General features: G+C 35.3%; 1 protein-coding gene across 50 annotated transcripts in view; it reads right to left on the bottom strand.

The window, feature by feature from the left end:
* RIMS2 (regulating synaptic membrane exocytosis 2) overlaps positions 1–17550 on the bottom strand; it is a 493643-nt gene that overhangs the window by 146530 nt on the left and 329563 nt on the right. For 37 of the 50 annotated variants that reach the window (XM_063327352.1, XM_063327357.1, XM_063327378.1 and 34 more), the window contains 2 exons: positions 10760–10825; positions 8206–8268 (listed from right to left, as the gene is read on the bottom strand). The exons of 11 other annotated variants lie outside the window; for them this stretch is intronic. In XM_063327352.1, coding sequence (XP_063183422.1) covers positions 8206–8268; positions 10760–10825 — 129 coding nt within the window. The remainder of the gene's footprint in view (positions 1–8205; positions 8269–10759; positions 10826–17550) is intronic. 2 more of the 50 variants (XM_063327342.1, XM_063327358.1) reach the window with 1 other exon arrangement.

The raw sequence follows: 17550 nt of genomic DNA, 5'->3' as shown, positions 1-17550 counted from the left end.
ATAGTCTGTTTCCTGACAACTTCTGGGTAAAAATATTGTTATTTTGTTAATTAATGCATCAACCTTGGTGGAAAAGAATAGCTGGCATAATATTGTCACTAAAGCTAAGGACTCATTTAATTATGCAGTTTAATTGAGCATTTTTACTCACAACGAGTTTTTTACAGACCGCATTATCTTTAGAGGTAGTACTCTTGTTTGTAGGAAAGCCCACATTCCAGATGTTCTAATTACCATGTAGCACTGTTAACTATTATCGGACTCAGGATGTCTGCCAAAATATAGGCTAGGCTATAGTGATGGATTCATACGCGGTGCTCGGACTGTAGTCAGATGAAAATCTACAACATCATTAGTACTTGCAGAGGTTCCACCAACTAGAAAATGTTTGGTTTGTAATAAAAAAAAAAATAAATCTTCTAACCCACAGCCTGAAGAACTGTGCCAAAATAGCAATGGAAAAAGTTATCGTTAGAGATCAACAGGGAGAAAGCAGATTGAGTAAAAGAGAATTTCTTGATCAAGCAGTCTGGTCTTCTACTATCTTAGGCAATTAATTATGCCGTTACTTTCAGAAACTAATCAACCCCCACCTTTTTTTCCACAATGGAATTGGTTTGCTTGCAAGAAGTAATATTTGCTAGCAATATCCTAAAATACATAAAATCAAGGTAATTTTAAAAGTAAAATCCATACCCTGATGGAGTTACTTATTAAATTCACACTCCTCCCAGCTCTCCTTGAGTAACTGAACAGCTACAGAATACAAATGGGGAACATGTACCCTTCAGGACTTTTCCTTGAGCGAAGTCATGCATTTTACAATGAAGTCAGTTAATACAAAGAGTGACTGGATGGTGATTAAGTGTAACAAGAAGCTGAATTTTAACTAGTATCAAAAAAGAGAGAGCCATACCATAGCCTCGTTATGAAGAGTCTTATGTTATTAACAGCATTTTATTTCTAAAAGACCATATTTAGACAGGGTATAGTTTTCTCTAGGGTGGCCAACTTTGCTGAATGGATTGATAAAAGATTCATTAAAAGTAATGTCCTTTCAGGCCATCCTTGAGGTAATTACTGGAGACCCATAGAGCACAGGAAGGAATTGCCACAGACAGGTTCAGAATAATACCGTTCACCATGAACCCACATCTATAAGCTCCTAACAAGCAAACACGCCACAGTGAAACACAAAATGGTAATTACAAGCTAAGGCACTAAAGATTGGAGGAAAAGTACAATGAGCCTGGCACAAAACCACAACAAAATTACCTCACTTCTTCTATCAGTTCTGTTTCTGAATGGGAAGCTTCATCAGCAAAAACATCCACTGTCTCGCTTCTTTTACATCGTGGATAGACAAAGAAACACAACCTTAGCTTTGATATGAATGTTGCTTAGTTTAGGTAACTGTTTCAGAGAGGTTTCAGTGCTATGGAAGGTGAGAAAGGTGTCAGCCATCTACATGGTGGTTAAAAAAATTACCATGGGAATAAATTCTTAAACTATGGGAATAAATTCTAAAAAAAAAAAAATAATAAAAAAATTTCCTAAACTCAGCCAAATTACAAAACAGAGTACAACCACAGTCCAGACAACCCACCCCTACTTTATGTACCCATATGTTTAAGAAAATTAGTGAGCCCACAGAGACTTCCTTCTTTGCGTCTGTCACACACAGAGAGCCAGAACAACCCTTCTCCTGCCAGCGACTGGGGGCTGCTGGAGCACAAAGCAGCAGGGACTGGGCACTATCGTTCTGTTTTCTATTTCTCTCTCCTTCCAACAGCAAGTAGGACATACAGAGAAACAGGTGAGTATCAACCACGTGATTCTCATAACACTTCATGAGAAGTTAAGCCTCTTTCACTTATTACTCCCAAGGCCTCATTCTCTTTAAGCTGTTGTATCAAAAGTATTTTTTAGGATGTTAGGGATCTGACCCGTTGCCTGTATTAGAAGGCAGAAAGGGATTTTTGCCGTTAGGACCAATGTTAATGGCTTCATGGCAGGTTTTGAATTCTGTAGAGCATCATGGAGCCAATACAGCTTAACCACTATGCTAACAGACAAAGGCCTTAGAAATTTAATATTCGATAGTTAATTTATTCAGTTTGCCACAATCTGCAGCTGGCATTTACTTCAGGTGGAAGAACAACCAGGAGTTCCCAGAATTGAAGGATTACATGGATTTTGGCAGTGAACCTCCTGCTTCTAGATGAAGCTTTGGCACCACTGTTGTTCTGTAGGCCAAAGGATTTGAAGACTAAGGTGAATCCCAATGTGAAACCGAGTTGTTACACTCAAGTTACAGGCTACATGCCGCAAAACTCTCCATACCCACAGCAGTAAATGGAGGGCTATATAAGCATACTGACAGTCTCCCCCTTAACATCTTCACTGTGTGGTTTTAGATCATACACATTAAAAGAGCAATTCAACAGACTGTTTTACTGTCTGGAGTGAAACAGGCATGTTCTTTGTCCTCACATATTTTTTTGTCCTTTGAACAGTAAACACATGTGTGGTATGGTCCAGTCTTCAGAAATGAACTGTCCCTTTTATAGAAAAAATATCACTCCAATAACCCACTTGGACAGTGAAGCTCCTCCCCCATCACAGTATGCAACTATGCATTAATATCATAATCCAGCCATAAGTGTGGAGGGGGAGTTTTTGAAACACCTCAGTGAATTAAAAACAGAAATGCAAAATGTTTCAGATATTTGTGAGGGCTTATGCTCCCAAGTTATCCAGATGAAAGTTTCCTCTTTTCTCATTATAATTCACATCATGGGAATTACTGATTTTTAGAGGGAAACACAACAGTCTAAGTTAAAGTGTTCAACATCCATATAATATTTTAATGTATGCTCGAGCTGTTTATCTTTGCTAATGGATTTTTCATTATGAAAAATACAGTTAATGAAATGTCAAATAGTGACCTCCTCCATTTAATATTGCCTATCACAGCGTCCTTCTACCTTCGCTAAGGAAAACATGCATGGTGGGTGGCCTATTCCTCTGTCAAAGTCTACAAGACTCTTGAGCATAACTCTTCCCTACGCTGACGAAAGAGTAAAGCCGTCTTTTGCTTCTTAACCGCGCACACCTATCACCCTGAAACTGCTCGAGCTCTCTGCGAGCCACCAGGCAGAAAGCTCTGTGAGTATTCACAATCTAATTTTATATTCCAAACCCATCAAAAATGAGAATTAAAATCCCATACTATTTAGGTACCACTGTAAATTCTAGTAACTACAATATCTACCCAAAGGTGCTACAACATTTTTTTTTAACTACTGATCTATCTGCATTGTTCTATATTAATATTCTGGAAATTTCAAAAGCTAACTCTTTTCTCAATGCAGAAAATGTTTCTAATTTTTAATTTTTCAGATTTGTTACTTTTCTTAACAAATACAAAGGAGAATTTTCAACAAATGAATACATTCATTGATCTAAACTTGTGTATAGAGAAATCCTTATAAAAGATGAATATTTTTCAACAGTAAGCAATCGTTAACAGCTTACAACAGAAATAAAGCTTATTTTTTCCCCCAAAATAACCGAAAGCAGTTTATTTGAAAGCCCATGTTAAATTCTTTTACTCTGTGCAAGACTAAAGAAACAAGCTATGAGATCAGGCCAATCACAATTTTAGTACTAGGTTGTGGTAACAAAAAACTGAAGAAATAAAAATAGAATTGCTGTAGGATTACAGTACACTACCACTCAGCTCCTAGTGCATCTTTTTCATCTAGAAACACTGGTCACAGAACAAGAAAAATACAGTGATACATTTTCTAATCATCATAATTTCAAACTCCAGCTAATATACAATGGTAATACCTGTCAGTGTCTGTGGATGGCTGCTGGATTTCAATCCTTGGACATGTTATTCTTCTACTAGCTATAGGAACTTTGCTGTTTAGTCACAGACACAAGATCCTCTGTTAGCATAACATAGACAAGCATGTCTACAGACAACTGAGATTTCTAGTAACAAGGAAACTTTGAGTCATAAGTATTGTAATGGAAAATGGGAAAATGGGAAGGAGCAGTACACGGCCAAATATCTACATAAACTGGTGACCGGATATCTCACCAAATCACTCATTTATACCTATAAACAAAGTTAATACGAAATTATGCGCTGCTATAGTTTTTAAAAGCCAGGAACATAATGCTTTTAAGTAATCTTGCAAATTAACAAAAACAGGAAGCAAAGCAAGATATTTTTGCTGCAGGAATACTCTATCATGCTTTACGTAATATACATATCTCTATACACATACACGCACACACTCATACGACCTACTGACACGCACGTTACACTGTGGTGTATGTGATAACTACAGGTATATCTACACGACAGTCACAGGCGTGACTAAACTATAACATGCCAGTATCTGAACTACTTTTCTACTAGCTACTCCAGCTAAGCAGACAAAGCCGAGAATTCAGCTGCGATCCCAGGCACGTTGCGCTCCGCGTTGCTATGCGCAGACTGCTACAGCTACAGAAACTCAGTCGCTTACAGCTCGCTTAGGTATCTGTACATGGCATCGCAGCCACTTTGGCGATTCTGGTCTAGACATAGCTAATCATGCTAACACATGACAGCGTGGTACCATTATATAAATGCTTAAAGAAAGTATAGCTATATCTATGTTGATTTACTCTCCAAATGTGTTTCATCATCAATAGATTGTAACATGGTTTAATTGCTGAGGAATAGCAAAGCCCTGCTTTCTGTATGGAGTTAGACCAGATAGTTTTCTCAAGGTTCTTTCCAACTCAAATTAGTTTCTGATTCTGTGGATGCAGTCAGAGGTTCATGCTAGCTATTACAATCAAATATCAATAAAACCAGTAAGTAGTATCAATCCTGGAACAATTAAGACTGAAATGATGTGCTGAAATATTTCATATCCTCTTTATAAAATCAGATTGAATTAATTTCGTGTATTTTGCAGGAATAGAAAAGCAACTTGTACATTTGAAGGGAAAATAGTAAAAAAATGTAAGCAATTTTTTCTTCCTAGGAAATGTCAACGTTAAACAAAAAGAAGTGGTGAACACTTGAGAAAGAGGCTTTTTAACTTCCCATTAACACTATTTGTAACTGCATTCAAATGAAAGCAAACGCAAATGAGCTAATAATAAGACTAATTTCACTTAACTAGTTTAAGAATTAGTTTCCAGTATTTTACTCAAAGGTAATTTCTCAAAAAATGAACCTTGCAGGCTACTATTTCCTTAAACAGAGGTGAACCAATGAATGCAAGAAATATATCTGTTGCCTTATGTCTTAGTAATTTATTTAGTTTGCCCTAAATTTATCATATTAACATTTATTCATATTTTTATTCTGTGCCTACAATATAAAATGTTTGGAGGTATTCTTTCGCAACTAATTTAAAACTCTGAGAGAATTAGGCAGTTTTTTGCTGTGATGTAATATGTTAAGTGTTTGTTACAGTGTTGTTTCTGGTACTTGTAACATGCATTTTCATTTATATAGACAGTTGTGTTTTATAGTACCTTGTATTTTGCCAACTACTTACAACTTTCAGCAGCTTTAACATAGACCCTCAATTGACACATATTAAAAAAACCCACGCTGCAGGAAGATAAATCTCTAGCTTCATGAGATGACTCACTGAAGATCATGATAGAACTGATTAGCATTCAAAAATTGGGAACTTAAAACTCTCAAAGAAGAGAGCCGAAATCCTCCCAGCTCCAGCTCAATTTTATACCTGAATTTACTGCTACAACTCTCTTCAGATAATAATCTAAATTTTAATAAAACTATTAGCAATAGTCCAAAGCATAAGCGTTTCAGCTTTACATTATAAATTTATTACACAGTTTTTCCCATTTCAGAATAACGTGTTTCACCTACTCAACTTGAATGTTGCATCATAACGTATGAGCAATGACAGGAACATTCAAGGGTTCTAATGAACATGCATTTCATGACTGAAGAGTAAGTGGTATGTAAGACAATGCATAGAGAAGCTGGAGAGAGAAGCAACGAGAGAGAAGCATTTCCTAGTACAACTTGAATGTTCAAATGCAGTTCATCAGAGCACTTAGACTATGAGATTAATCAAGTGAATTAGTCGTAAGTTTAACATTAAGTGTGTACCTAAAGATGCCCTTGCGCAGTGCAGGACTAAATGCAAAATTTGAAAAGTACCTAGCTCTTGGTGGGTTTTGTGGGTTTTTTCCTCAGATCTTAAATCCAACTTTATTTCCACAAGGTATGCTGTATTTAGTTGGCCTCTTTTTTTCCAGTAACATTTTAAAAGACCAATAACATGGCAGACATTTAATTAGTAAAATACCGTAATCAAGGCTTAATACTGCAAATACATCTTTATCTGTCTTCTTAACTTTTGGCGCAACAGACCTGTCATTCTGACCTCACTGAAGTCAGCAAGAGTTCTGTCACTTGATGAGTCCTGGATTTCAACCAGATCATTCCAAGATAAGCAGTTATGTAAGACTTTATTATTTTTTAAGCTCTTTAATTAAGAATGTGCAAAATAGCATACTGTTTCTGCTAAAGACATTCTGTAAATCCACTGTTCTTAAAAGAATCTGATCCATTTCAGTACTCTTCCTTCTATTAAAGTATGTTCTATGCCTTATGGTCTACTTAAAAGTCATATTAGTTCACAACAAATGTTCTCATCTTTTATTTCTTTTCCCACAGCTTTCTGGAGCTAAATTTAAATGGGGACAGAAAGTACTAACAAATAAGTCTCTTTTTCAAGTTACAAATTGGGTTTTTTCCCCTGATATTTACCTACTGTAGCATCTATACAGCACTAAAACTAAGACAAGTGAAGTAAACCCGAACGATTTAATGTGAGTAACAAAAGCAAATACAAAAGCTTTGTTTACACTGAGTACTTTCCAGCCTACTTCCAATGCTGTCCATTTTCAGTATGCTTGTACACTTTCCCAGGAAGAACTAATAAGCATGGCCCTTGCAGTAAACACAAATTAACTGTATACTTCAAACACTTAAAAATGAAGAGCCAGCAAACAGTGGCACTCTGGTTCAAAAAGCTAGGGAAGAAATATGGTCTCAAGTAACTCTGTGGCTGCACTAATGTTGCGCCAAAAGACCCTTACAAACCTCTCCTCTCTAGAGAAGAGAGAATCTTCCATTAAAATATTGAAGGATTAATTCTGGGGTTTTACCAGAATTTTTTAGTTTCAAGTTGACAAAGTCACTTATGTTCTCCTTCAGTCTCTGAATTCATTAAACAGAATTCCTGTTTTAGTCAACATATACAGGACAAAAACAAATGACAATTTTATTTAAATAGCCTTAGGACTGCGCAGGAACTGTGACTAAACCCTTTGATATACACACACACGCACATACACTAATCCCTTTCAATATATAGTATCATTTTGTATGATTTGTTATATTCAACTGAGTATAGTCTGACAGACTTCCAGGGATCTGGTTTTAGCGCATAACTATTTCTCCAGAGAGATATACTGACTTGTATCACGACAAAAGAACAAACAGAAACATAAAATTCAAAGTATGGCCAGTAATTAATTTACTAATAAGTAATTAATTCAATATTCATTCACAAAGGAAGTAAGTAAAAATAAAGAAGAAAAACATGGCAAGAACAAGAAAATGCGGGAGAAGCAGTACAGTCAAAGAACTAATAGCAAGGAAAACCTGTGCACTCCCTTGATCAGGAGCCAGCTGCAGTTGGGAAGAACTGAAGATTGTAAAGTATCCAGCACTTTGCATGGGTTATGCATTAATCGCACAGGAAGACAGGTAAAACAGAACTGAGATTATTTCTAAAACTAAGAAGTATTAGGTCTCCAAGACACGTTCCCCAGCACTGTGGATGTGGGCAGGTATTATCAGTCAAAAAGCCCTTTTTCATTAAAGTGGCCCTGAACAGTGAGAGCATGTTTTAAAAATAGTTCAAACATAATTAATATTCTTTTTCTATTTATAACTGAATAAAATAGCTTCATCTTGGAGAAAAGAGTAGCACATAAATGTGCCTTAGTTCTGAGTCAAGAAAGAAAGACATCAAGAAAAATACACGTATTAGGAATAACTCTGGGACAATTATAAATGAATTCTTATCATAAAGATTAGAAATACATTTTAGCTATATCTGTAACACTACACTCTTTACTTACCCGTAATTTTCAGCTGAACCATTGACTACATGATCTGCCCATGAACTTGCACCATTGTACCACCTTTACAACGCAGTTAAAATAAAGAAGTGTTATAAAGAAACATATGTATTATTAATAACACTCTAATTCATATGACGTGACCACTTCTCAACAAAATGGGAAGCTTTTCAAATGTTTCCAAATAATTTTGTACATTCCCTACTTTCTCTTAAAACTGTATCTTTTTAAATTAAAAACCAGGCAAATGGTGTTTATTTTTTCCTTATGTAATTCTTAATACATTTCACCTTCATTCTTTTCAGTTATTTAGCCATGAATTTCAGTTTCATAAAGACTAACGGATCCTCTATCTTTTCTTACACAAAAGTCTTCACATTTTCAACAGTTATTGAGTTTGTGGAATAATTAAAAAATAATTATGGCAGTATAACATTAACAAAAATAACATTCTATATAGCAATAGTTTAAAATACTGTTTTTAACTTCAAATACCTAACTTTTTAAAAATTATTTTTCTACTTGCTAGGGTGGTTAGGGTTTTTTATGGTTTTTTAAAAAGCAGAAGAAAACTCACTTCACTCAGATCAAACAATGAAAACTAATGAAATTTTACACCTATATTATTCTTCCAGATACTGAACGCGGGCTACCTAAACATTTGCAGCATCATTTCAGCAAGTCAGCTGAAGACAACATGTGGAAGTATTTTATCTCAAGTACAGCTATGGAGAAAAGAAATAATGGGACAAAAAAGCTGCTTTCATATCAGAAACCAGGGGATAAACTGTATATGTGCCATTACTCCATATATTAAGAGTACATGCAAATCATGCGATATTTGGTTAAGAAGTTTCAACTGGATCTTTCGAGTTACAGATTTTCAGGATCCTGCGTGGGTGAAGCCTTGAAATTGCAATAATTCCACCACTCAATGGTTTCCACATGACAGTGAGTGAGAAGCAGGGCAGGGATTTTCAGAAAAGATCAAGGGACCACCACATCATCAACTTGGATATAAATCTGCCTTTGTCTGTACTGAAAATCTTAGCCAAAGTCTACATGATGAATTTTTTAATGGCTTGAATACACTTATCCAAGGGTTTCTATGAATCTGTTCCCATGAATCACAGCAGGATACATGAAATATTTTTTGCATGACTCCATTTTTTTCCAAACTTCTCAGACTTCAGAATCTGAGGTTTTATGATATGTTTACAAACTAAATGACCCCATACCTTCTGATCACTATGTTGAGGAAAGACGGTATGGAGTGCAGTATATGCTAATGTCACTCAGCTGCTCTTGCTTCTTCTATATAAATTGGACAGTATGGGGGATGGCATTTTTTTTGCATGGGTTGTAGCCAGATCAACGACTGGATGAAAGTTACTTTAGTTTAATCTAATTTGGTTTTAAATTAGATTTAGATTTAGTTCAATCTAAATTAGAATACAGATGGAGAAGGACAGGTATATATTTACACTCTCCGTGATCGTCCATATCCTTAAAACTGAAGCCAGTCTCTTCAGTTAGCCAGTATTTTAGGCAAGATTCTTCTGTAAAAGTACTTTATTATAGACACCATAAATATATAAGCATGGCTTTAAAATTGCAGTGTGCTTTAGTTTTTTGTTAAATATGACTGTACTTATACATAGCAATGAAATAAAAACAAAAATTCATGCTATTAGTTAGAAAGTAATCCCTGCTTTACCTGCTCCCTTGCTGTAGATAAAAATCATATACCGACTAAAAAATAAACAGAGAAATATAAAAAGTCTAATTGTGCAAAGGGAGAGGAACATCAACTTGTTTCTTTCTTCAGATTTCCTTCTTTTTGGACTTTGCCTAGCTCTTTAAACATGAAATGCTGCTGTCAAATAACTATTTCCAAAGATACTCTAAAAGTTTTCAGATTATGTGTCAGATTAGAGTTATACACTATACAGTAGTATATCACACTATCACACTATACACTGCATATAGTGTGATACACTATATGCATATCAAAATTTAGGAAGAACAACAGTACTTTTGGTCCCAGCACAGCAAGCACCCAAAATCAATTTGAAGGCACTTAGTGATTTTTAAGTCAATATAGGTTGTAACATGTCAAAAGCTGAGGACCTTCTTAAGTGACTCAGGATATTAAAGAATGAAACTGGCGATTCTAAATTGTCCTATAATCACTCCTAGTGACTGAAAAGGTTACCCATTAGAAATACACTGCAGATAAGTGGGGGGGAAAAATGTCAGCTGTACCTAGCTCTTCTGTACTGTTCGGTTTTCCTCCCACATCTAATGAATAAAATTTTTTTCAAGTTAAGAATTATGCTTAAAAAAATTCTAAAGTCAAGTTAATGGAGAGCTAAAAGAAAACTGAGGTACTTAAAACTATGGAGATTAGTTGTTCTGTATGTAGAGAAATACTGCATAAAGTGCACTGTAAATTCAAATACCATTAGTCTAGGCCAATTAAAAACTTTAGACCACACTTCAGAAAAAACGTATTACTCAACTTTATCTATTTTTATTATATAAATTAAAATACCTTTCAGGAGTATAGGTTGTGTCGTCATAATATGAATTAGGCACTCTTCTCTCCTGCCTAGTCCTCCTGAATATGGAATAAACAGCACAGAAATTTCAGGAATTTTAAAGGGTGCTTCTTTCATGATGTTATCTCTCACTAAATTATTAAGATAGTGATGAATATAGAGCACTTCTGTCTACAGTTCAGCAGTATATTCTGAACATATAATTTCATATATATGTCATCTTAAAATTCTACTTTCAAATTATATTCAGAAATAATTAAGAACATATTAAGTTAAGTACACTTTATTTACTGATACACACATATTTCATAGGAGTGAAAAGTTACATCAATAGGAAAACGGTACTTGAGCAACTGAGAAATTTCACCAAAAATAGGATATGGATGTTGGAAAATTTCTGCCTGGTAAAATGAAAGCCATAAAACAAAATGGAAGCGAAAGTTGTTTCCTTAAGTGAAGCAACAGAAATTCCGCCTGAAATAAACCTCACATCCTGCACAAAAAGTGCACAAACGAGCTTTTATTGCCTTCCAAACACTAACCTCACAGGCTAAGTGAAAAAAAATGAAAATAGCACATAGCGTGGTGGTCTCGGTGACTAAGTTGAGCTCTGAGATGGGTAAGTTGAGAAAGAATTTCATACAGTGAGGTTTTCAGCAGATTTTTATTTGGGATGAGCTACCAATATCTTCATTTTAAAAACAATTGGGATAAAAATCTTGAGAACGTTGATCTGTCATTAAGACCATGTCAGCCAGTTTAAAACAGGTGACTGTCAAATTATGAACTAGCCTATATAACTCTATAGGACTGTGAATTGTGGGATATAAATAAAAGCGTAAGTAAAGCTCTACATGTCCAGCCATGAAGTCTTATCTACGTTCAGTCCGAGTTGCTGCAGCAGTGGGAACTGAGACCAGCTAGTGCTACCCTGCTGGCTGTCACATCAAAGAGTCAAGGAAAACTGTAATGGGGTACTGATGTTCTTGGGAAAGCACTGGGTCCAAAGGGCCCTTGAAGTCACTGAAGCTGCACATGTGCCTATTGGCTATTTTAGGCAAATGCTGGAGTACCTTGTCAATGCCGCCTCCATTTCTTTTGGGAGGGAAACAATTGGACTTCAAAAGGGGGGAACTACCACAAAGACAAAATGATGAGTGCCGTAGCCTAAGAAGGAACTCAGAAATTAAGGGTTTTCATAATCTAAATGTGCCCTAGAACTAATGAACTGAAGACTATAAAATCTGATAATCAGTAACTGAAACAAACTTCAGCAGAGAAAAGATGAAAGAGAACCAAGTAGTCTCTCTGTGGGGAAAAAAAAAGAAAAAACTGCTAGAAGAGACCACAAGAGTTAATGGTGGCTGCGAATGACTACAAGATAAGCAATGAAAGGAGACATGGATAACAAAGAAGGCAAGTAATTTTGACTGATATATCTGTACAACATATTTGCTTGCAGGACACCCACTGGTGGATTCACAGTGACAAGACACAAAACTCTCTGTCCCAGATGAGAGACTCAGCCCTGAATGCTGGACTGTGCAGAACAATGTTTGCTATTTTGATGAATAGTGGAAACCGGAAAGTTACTTCACACGCTTAATAAAGTGAAAGACAAGAAGAGAGGTAGTTGCTTGATATCAACATGACATTGATTAAGCAGATGGAACTAAGAAGACAAGACTAATACCTTGACCTACAAAAACAATGTAATTTAAGGTAAGCATTAAACTGGGAAAAAGTGTAAAGATAAAGGAGGAAATAGTTTGAAAAGTAATTTTTCATATATTTCCAAAACATAAAATAAGGAAGAGGAAATGACTTTTCAATGGATAAGGAGGAACTGGATAAAGATTATGCTTATTGCTCCTTAAATACCTAGAGAACTGCTTGTCAGAATATGGAAATGCAAAAAGGATGAAAAACTAGGAAAAATGATAGTTGCTATGAGGTACTCAGAGCCATTCATATCTAGTAAGATGACTCAGGTAGCTTGAACGATGATGTTACCCACAGGCAGTCTGGATTCAAGAGCACTGAGAATCCAGGATCAGTTCCTAGGCCCAAGGAAATTCAAGATACTGCTTTAAGAGTAAGCTAGAGATATCCCACTTCATGTCAGATTTTTCTTTCTGACCCCAGGAGGAATTACCGTTAATTGCCTTCTCTTCAATAAAGCCTTGGAAAAGATTTACTCCATCTCACTGCTTAAATCCCAGCTTTTTCATCTTTCTGCAGTACTATCTACTTTTGCCCTTTATTTTCATTGATTTTACTTTATTTTTGAGAAATTAATTTCTATAAAACAGAAATGAAGATTTGCAAGTCAAGATCCTCAACTAAGACAATTTGATAACAGCTCCAGCTTTCAGCAGTATCTGAACAGTCACAGACACAGTTAGCAATCTGAAACAGGTTCAGATAAACGAATGCAAACGTCAGTATATAACTAAGGCAAAAAGGAGTATATAAAAATTAACTATTGAAACAGCGTAAGTATGAGCATATTTCATCACATAGTTTTAGAAACCAAACCAAAATTCCCTCCTCTCCTTATTAAAGTTTCTACAGGCAGACTGAACTATTTACACACTTTCTTTGTATTAGGTTTAATATAAACCAGTATCATTTCAAAACAAATGTTTAACTGAGTTCTAAAGGTTATAATGTCTATTATATTATAGCTTTGTAGAATTTTTAAAACGCGATATTTCTTTGGAAGGAGTACTTTTATGATACTATAAAAGTTTCAGATTCTATTTTGTTTCTGCATCCAGAAGTATTTTTACACTTACTAAAAACATGGTTATATATGATCTGAACACAGAGCAAACTTTAATGAACTTCTCAGAGGAACTCACATCCAGAGGGCGGCCATGAAGTTACTATATCTAGGGTTCTTTAGTTCTTGCTGTGGAAATTTTTACATGGCCCCTTTTGTAAAGCAATAGCCATATCAACCATTATATCTGCTATTTGAGATCTGAAGCCACCACTTCCTTTTTATTGGCTCAGTTTCTCAGATTTACATCCTTACTTCTATTCACACGCAGTCACGTAGACTATCCTGTTTTGCAATATTTTCTGAAAATATCATAATCACAGTAGTACACCAGCATGTTGTATTATATCTCTTAAAAGCCACTGTATTTCAAGTATAATTATTTCATAGAAATTATTATGGGCTCAACTTCTCTCTGCCATATATTTAATATATAAATAGGAACTCCAATGTTCTGTAGTCACACACAGGTATTGTGAATGCATAGAAGTACTCATAAATTACAGAATAAGCACTATACAAATATCTACAATGTAAGCTTATACTTTCACTTTTCTATTTTTCAGTTAAGCAAAGTATAGGATTTCAGAAAGACTCTATTTCTGTGTGCTTTGAAGTAGATAGGCTTTTCCTCACTATTTGCAAGAGAATAATAAGTACTATAAGCACTTTGGAAAATTCCAGCAAGAATAAGGGTTATACAACGACACATATATAATATCCTTATAACCTCATTTATGAAACTGACTTCTATAAAGCTATTCAGCTTCTCTTGGGATTTACCCATAGTCCCGAGTAGTCAGTTTTAGATGCATACATCCTCACAGGGTATTAAAAAACATCTTCACTGTATGTATTTATCACCTAAAACACAGACCACATTCTCAGTTTGGAAACCAAATACAGTACTGTCAAAGTATAGGCGGCAGAGCTAACGATATGCTGCACATCAGTTATACCTCTCAAGATCATAGTAAGCACCCTCAGAATAGGTACGGCACATCTTACGGGAGCGAAGTAATCTGATTGCATCTTCACAAAATAGAGGATACATTGTGTGATCCTGGCTGCCAAAACATAAAGGGTGAACACAATGAAAAGCGACACAAAGATGAAATGAGGACAAACCAACATGAAAAGCAAGCAATGCCGGCAACAGAACAAAACACTGGAACAAAACTCTGCTGGAACTTTGGTGAATTTTGCAAAACTACTTTTAAAAATTAAAGTGTATTGGCCTGCAGCTGAGACCACAAGAAAGGTATCACACTCCAGTTTTATCTATTGTAACCTTTAATACAGCCATACTTGTACGACATTCTGTATATGAAAAACACAGTATTAGCAGGTATTTGTGTTTGTTGATTTAAATAATTTTCCTTATTGAATTTTTAAAAGACGTTACAATGATGTAAATATAGCCTCATCTTCATGGACCACCAATCACAGACTACTGGCAGTGAAAATATGTTTAAAAAGTGAAACATGAAGATTACCCAGTGTTTGTCTACACACCGTATTAAGAAAGCTAATGCTGGTATTAACTAAACACTTCTATGTTTTCTACCACTATACACAGACTAATAAAACCAGAAGTGGACATGTAGGTACACAGAAGTACATGCATTATCCACACAGAGTCACACAGAGGAAAACATATACCTGGCATCTCTGTAATGGTGATCTGTGGACTGGGTGTACCGGGAACGAGGTAAAGTAACATAATGACTGAGCAGATGGCAGAAAAAAAATACAAGTATGAGACAATAATGTGGAGAAGCAATGATACACATAACAGAAGACATAAAAAACTTAGAATATGGGAGCTACAAAAGTATTACATAGAGTACTGAAATTAGTAACAAAATTGGAAATCTAATACACAGTTCTAAAGGTAAAATTATCTAGATGATTCACACATTTGTTCTGAGAAACCAGTAGGAGTCTATGGATGAAGCGGATAGCTAAAATTTGGGATTTTCTACATTATTTCAGTTAGGAGGAAAAAATGTATAAATATCTGTCTGAAAGCAAACTCAAGAAGTCAGACTGCCTGTTCCCTTGCTTGGAGGCAGTGATAACTTCAGTATGAATAATATCTTTGGCATCGGTTTACCGAGTCTGTCTGAAAGGCTACCACCGTTGGGAAATCTGTCCCCACCTAGCTAGCTCCAGGGCTTTTCCATTCCTCAGTGTAAGTTTTCCTAATATTTACCTTGTTGTGATAAAAGATGAATTTAGATTAAAGTCCTGCTATTATTTAAATAATTAATGAAGAGATATAACATCTGTAATATAATACGCCAAAAAACTAATGCATGCATTTCAAAATAATAAAAACAAGGTATTTATATTTTGTTTGTATTTTGAAAATATGTCAAAATGTATATATTTTAAATATACTGATAATTGTTATAGCACTAGATATTTTCCAGTTACCAAAAATAGAAGAATATTATTTCTCTTTTAGTATAAATATATGCACACAGTACAGGAACAATGGTTTTGAAAATAGTTTTTTTCTTCCAATTTACAAGGAATTATTAGAATGCAAATCTCTGGTCTACAGCTTCTCTGAAGCTGGGGTATTTTAAAGCAATGTCTAATGACAAAAGTCCACGTTGGAAGTGTAAACTGATTTCACAAGAAGCACGGAAAACCTCATGTTTATCTTCCACTTTTATTTCTCATATCTTAATTTGTTTATAAGTAATGATTTTGTAGCAATCAAACACATTGTTAGAGGTAGCTGTATTACCTGCACTTAATATCTTTGCCTCTTTTGCATGTGGATAAAATGTATCATCAGACACACATAAATATTCTTTAAAAGCATATTAGGTTAATTATATATAGTACAAAGATCTTTGTGCTCGTTTTTTGTCAAATAAATGCAAAAGCCGAGTCACCACTATTAAAAGTTTCTAACTTAAGTCCCTGATTATGCAATTTAAACTTTGCAATTTGTTACAAGAAAGAGAAGCTGTACACAATTCAGCAGGGCCTAATTTGACATGGTGCACTGAAAATTTGACGATGAGATCCTAAGAAGGCCTAACAATTAAGAAAATAATCATAGAGCTACATTGCAGGGTGCAAAATGTATTAGGGTTCTTAAACTAATGCACACACCTGAGTACCAAAAGCAGTCTACCCGTAACAGCTTGGCAGTCAGCAGGCTGCCAAGAAGCATTAAAAAATAATACCATCATGTTTTTAAAATTTGCTTTAGAATATATGCACACCCACGGGAAGAACAATCAAATAAAAATGTAGGAGTCTACCCCACAGCAGCTATGATATGTATGATGATGGCAAACAACTGCAACCAGCTTATTCTCACCACTACGTGGTGACACTCCCAGGCTACAGCCACATGAATCTGCCCTTAAATGATTTAGATGCAACCCTGAAATTAACACCACAAAACTGTTGCAAATATTACATTAGAATTAATAAACAATTAAGTGTTTCCAGCTGGTAGATGACATTTTCATGTTAACAATTTGCTTTCACTTCCTCTTTTATCACTCCAGTGAAGTGTTGACAAGTTTTCTTCATAGTCTTGCAAAGATACAAGACATCAATAAATATAATATATTCAACCAGTTTTCAAAGAGCAAAGCTTTACACAAAAGCAGGACTTCAAGCAGAACATGTGCTGCAGCACACGAATTTCACAGGAATGCAATTGTCACTTGCAAGCAGCTCAGCTCGCTCTCCATAAGGCGGCACACCCCAGGCTGCTCCCTTCCCTTACTTGTATGTGAATGAAACACCATCAGTTAATGCTCTCCTTAGGATTTGAGTCCTAACTACTTTTCAAATCCCTTCTAAAGCATTTTAAATGCCCAGCCTCTGGTATCAAGTTTTGTCTCAATACTTCTGGAAACTCAGAGCTCTAGTGTTCTTAGCAAGTTCTGAGACTTTTGCTTGAAAATCTACAGCAGTTCAACATTTTTTCTTTTTTCTTTTTTTAATTCAGGAATTCAGAAACAG

The sequence above is a fragment of the Chroicocephalus ridibundus genome, chromosome 2 (assembly GCF_963924245.1).
Source record: "Chroicocephalus ridibundus chromosome 2, bChrRid1.1, whole genome shotgun sequence".
NCBI classification, from domain to species: domain Eukaryota; kingdom Metazoa; phylum Chordata; class Aves; order Charadriiformes; family Laridae; genus Chroicocephalus; species Chroicocephalus ridibundus.
Note: the sequence above shows the minus strand (reverse complement) of the source record. Positions and strands in the feature narration are given on the sequence as shown.